The sequence below is a fragment of the Callorhinus ursinus genome, unplaced genomic scaffold, assembly GCF_003265705.2.
Source record: "Callorhinus ursinus isolate GAN/ISIS: 27379988/994484 unplaced genomic scaffold, GSC_fseal_2.0 scaffold123, whole genome shotgun sequence".
In the NCBI taxonomy this organism is placed as follows: Eukaryota; Metazoa; Chordata; class Mammalia; order Carnivora; family Otariidae; genus Callorhinus; species Callorhinus ursinus.
Window position 1 is genome coordinate 881868 of NW_027397185.1, and position 4495 is coordinate 886362.

At 64.5% G+C, this 4495-nt stretch overlaps 1 protein-coding gene across 1 annotated transcript in view; it reads right to left on the reverse strand.

The window, feature by feature from the left end:
• The window catches only part of WNT3A (Wnt family member 3A), a 31324-nt gene extending 27221 nt beyond the window's left edge, over positions 1–4103 (reverse strand). The window contains exons 1-3 of the mRNA XM_025860113.1: positions 4067–4103; positions 3251–3550; positions 2505–2703 (exon numbers count right to left, since the gene is read on the reverse strand). Coding sequence (XP_025715898.1) covers positions 2505–2703; positions 3251–3550; positions 4067–4103 — 536 coding nt within the window. The remainder of the gene's footprint in view (positions 1–2504; positions 2704–3250; positions 3551–4066) is intronic.
• Between the last annotated feature and the right edge of the window lie 392 nt (positions 4104–4495).

Consider the following 4495-nt stretch of genomic DNA (forward strand, 5'->3'; position numbering starts at 1 on the left):
GATCCCGCCGCCCCTGCACGCCCCCGCCCAGTGCCACCTGGGGTCGGTCTCGCACGCGCTCTCCCATCGCTCTCCTTCCCCTGGGCTGCTGGGTGCGCTGCGTCCCAGGCCCGGAGCAGAGATGCAGAGAAGCCCCCCAGCCTGGCAGGAAGGTCCCTGCTTATTTGGTGGCTTGGTCTGGGGGTCTCCAGGCGGGAGGGCCTGGGTCTCCTTTGGGGGAGAAGCCGAGTCAATGACGGCCTCATTAGCCTCAGCTGAACCCCAGAGGCTCTTCTTGTGCCCTGGGAGGTTGAGCACCCAGACAGAAGGAGGGACAGAGGCTTCTGGGTCCCTTAGCAGCCCACACAGCTGCCTATGGCCGTGACCTCAGCTCAGTCCTACCTTGACTCTAACCCATTTCCATCCAGATGTGGTCAGAGCCACAAGCGGGGGCTCTGTCTGTCAGAGAAACAAACCTGCCCTCGGGAGATACACAGGCGATGCTTTGACCCTTCGCTCCTCCTCCTCCTTCCAAATCTTCAAGGCCCCTTTGCCTTGAGGCTCGAAGCCCACGCCCTTCAGCACCCGGAGCTGCCTCACTGCGGTCCTGCTGGAGTCCGCTCTGTGGGCTCTCCCCGCTCGCCCTGCAGGCCCTGCGCGGTCGTCCACTTCCGGCGGTCCCTCCCCCGACCCAGGCTTTGTCCCCCTGGTCCCTGCAGCCAGGCCTAGTGCCGTGCTCCCCTGCTCCCGTGCAGGCCACCCTCCTGGCCTTCCCTCTGCGGCCGCTCTGCCTTGCTTAGGAAGCCAGCTGGGGAGTGGGCAGTTTTCCCACCTCTGCCGGTGCTCTCCTGGCCAAGCCCCCCGAGGGCGTGTGTCCCCCACATTCCTGGGCATGCGCTCACGGCCACCGTGTCCTCGCCTTGCCTTGCTCAAGAACATCCACCTAACAGTTCAAACCTGGCTCTCCCCAGGAGAGCACAGCGTCTTGCCGCGGGGTGCCTGAGTCAAGCCTCCTTCCCGTGGGCAGTGGGCCCATGTCCCTGATCGTCCACACCTTCAGATGACGCTCCTGGCAGCGTGGGTCTCTCCCACATTCAAGCCCCAATATCTGACCCCCCCTCCCCTGGCACAGTCCCCACAGGTCCCGTCTGTCCCGACTCCAGTGCCTCGATGAGCCACACAAACCAGACATGACCTCGTGTCAGACATCGCAGGCCTCCCGGCTCCTGAGTGTGCCGCCCAGTATGGCCTGGGACGGGGGGGCTGGCTCATCCCTGATGGGCTTGTTCCCTGGCTGGTTCCTTCACTACTTGCAGACCATGCTGAGTGCCGAGTGACGGGCCAGACCTGACCCTCCCCACACTGCCCCCACACTGCCCCCACAGCCCCGTGAACCCCGCAATTTCCAGAAAGACCAGCTCTCTGGCTCACCGGCTGGTGTGGTCTTGCTTCTCTAGAAATTGTGCTGTGGTCTGGGCCTTGCTCTCCTACCCTGGCCTGCAGGGACAGCTCTGAGTGAGGACCGCAGGGGCTGCCCCCGTAGGGAACCCCGCACTTCCCAGGGGAGCAGCCGAGCAGGTGGGTGGCGGGATGGGAGGGAAGCTGGGCACGTGGGCTACGCAAGGGTCGAGAGGTGCAGGCCGACACCAGGGTTCTCTGACCTCGGGGGCCAGTGGGTGGAAGTGAGGCATCCAGCCTGAGAAGTTGGGCCTGGCTGGGCCAGAGCACAGGGTGGGGGCAGGGAGGACGGGGGAGGCAGTGGGGTGATATGGGGAGACAGGCCGCATCTGCTCTGTGTGACCCGCTGTGGCTCTGGCTGGAGCTCCCACACAGAACCTGTCCACAGCCCCATTCTCCCTCAGAGCATCCTCACCTGTGTGCTGCCAGGTCCGATGCCCCCACCCACCAAGCTGCCCCTGTCATGGCCCCAGGGGCCACGGCCGAGTCCGTGCACGGCCTGCCCGCAGCAGGCTCACATCAGGCGTCTGCTCCACTGCGAGCTGTCTCTGGCAGTAACCCTGGTAACCCCACCTCCCACATCCGCCCAGCACAAAGCAATCCTGCGGGCTCCTCGCCAAGTGCTCTGGCAGCGCACGCCGTCCCAGGCCCCCAGGCCGCGTGCCCCCTCCCCGCTCTCACCCACTGTCAGCAGACACCCCCGCCCATGAGTGGAGGGACCCAGGGGGAGGGTCCCCGAGAAGCAAGTGGCCAGGTGGCCTTGTGAGGGCAGGTGCTGGGGTGGGGTGGGTGGACTCTGGTTCAGGATCCTCCTGCAGCCTCTGCGGCCTTCCCATACAGGAGTCCACCCTTGCCTCCCTCCCGGTGGCCTGGCTGCTCCCTCGCCGGGCTCCTTTCTGCCTCCGACTGAGAAGGGGCTGCTACGGCCAATCCTGGAGGCCACACCAGGCCCGGGAGGTGACCACGGGACCAGGCTGATGGTTTTCAATCTGTGCACCTCCGAGCATCCAGGAGCCCCAGGAGCGGTGCCTTGGAGGCCAGCTGGTGGGGCGAGGCTGGGGACCAACTGTCCCAGTTTGTGCAGGACCGTAAGCTGGATGAGCTGGTCACTGCAGGTGAGGCTGCCCCGGCCACTCTGCCTCCTCCACTCCGTGAACCGGGAGGCCTCACTGGCACTTGGATCACGTAACACTGACAAGCCGGCCCCAGTGCTCAGGGGCATAAGCCTGGGAGATGAACAGATGGGTGGCTGGAGGGGGTGCTTAGCTGTGGGGTAACCAGGCAGAGGAGCTGTGGGCACACGGGTGCTCCTGCCGGGCCCTGCATCTGGTCTGACCTCAGGACACTCTCGGATGGAGCGCTGGGGTTGTCGTGGCTCCGTGGCTCCGGTGGCAGAATGCTTCCCTGGGGCCTGCTCTTCTGTTGTCTCGGCCTTGCCCCAGCCCAGGAGGGGGCGGAGAGTCTGCCCAGAGGGAAACCCATGCACTCGATCCTTTCTCTCTTGCTTGCATGTGCTGGTTTGCTTGGAGACTCAGAAGGAGTGCGGAAAAAGACCAACTTTGTCAGTCCTGAGGTGCTGGCTCCCTGGCCAGATGCCAGAGCCACGACTCATTCTGGGCGGGGGCTGGGAGGGGGGCAAGGTGCACCCCGGAGCCCCACACCTGCAGCACAGAGCACAGAGCCTGCCTCCTGGGGCCCCCCACCTCCCAGGTCGGAGCAGGGAAGAGCATCTCCTGCTGCCTGCCATCAGGCCTCCTTCACGCCCCCAGCCACCCTCCAGGGGAAGCAGAGCGGGGACTTCCGAGCTCCCCACTGCTGGCAGCGGCCCGGTTCCGGGGTGCTGAGTCAGCTCCTGCCCGCCCCACCCCCAGCACCTCCACCTGGCCGGCCCTCCTCCTGGGCAGGCCCCGGCTCGCCACCTCCTGGAGCCGGGGAGCGAGGCCAGGGTGCCAGCCCAGATGCTGCCCCAGCTGTTCCAGACTCCACCAACCCTGGCCGGGTTCTCCTCCCACCCGCTCCGGACCCAACGCCCGATCCTCCTTGACTTCTTCCAGAGAGGAGCTGGTGTCCCAGAGCCAGGTGGCCAAGGGGGCCTGGGCGCTGCAGACCCTGCCTGGGGAGGGTGGAGAGCTGCAGACAAGGGGGCCAGTGTCGTGGGCGAGGAGAGGTCAGCGGATTTGGACTGGCCTCAAAGGCAAGATGGAGCCATTAAAGAAAACATTAAGGGTTCAACTGCTGCTCCCTACGCTTATCGTGGTGATCACTTCATAATATGTACACATATCAAATCATCACCATGTACACCTTAACCTCTCTCCATGATACGTGTCAGTTATATCTCAATAAAGCGAGGGAAAAAACCCAAACTGCACGTGCACTATGCCCCCACACACCCAGGATCCAAATTCCTAAAGAGAAGGTAGATACCCCGATCCATCAGCGCTGGGAAAACCACAATCTGTAACTCCCTCCTCTCACACCCTTCTGGGAGGAAGTGGGGGCGCTCTGGGTGAGGCCAGGGGCAGGACAGGAGGGTGGGGAGAGGCTCCAAGCAGAAGATCAGGGGCTGCAAGGGGCCCGTGGCCACCTCTGGGGAATGGTGATGCACTGGCCTGTCCAGGGGTCTCACCAGGGACTGGAGGCACCGAGTAGGAGAGGGGCGCCATTGTCCCTGTGCGTTATGTCTCCCCAAGTTCTCCGAGCCCGAGCCTGTAACATGCAACAGCACCGAGCGCTTGCTGGGCCCCCAAGTCTTATCCGGGAACAAAGGACATCCGCGGAAAGACGGCCTATGGCCTACAGCAAGGCACCGGGGTGGTCTCTCCACCCCAAGATGTGAGCGTGATGGGGTGGGTGCAGGCGGGACCAGGGACAAGCCCTCCCCAACCAAGCGGGGAAGAAAGTCACAGGGCTGACGTGGGGTTGCAGCAAAGCGCGAACGCGGGAGGCCACGCTGTGGCTGATCAGTGTCCCCGCTGTCTCCTGAGACGGCCGTTCTGCGCTCTCTGCTGCCCGCCCGCCCTCGGCCCCTCCGCACCGGCAAACAAGGATGGCATCT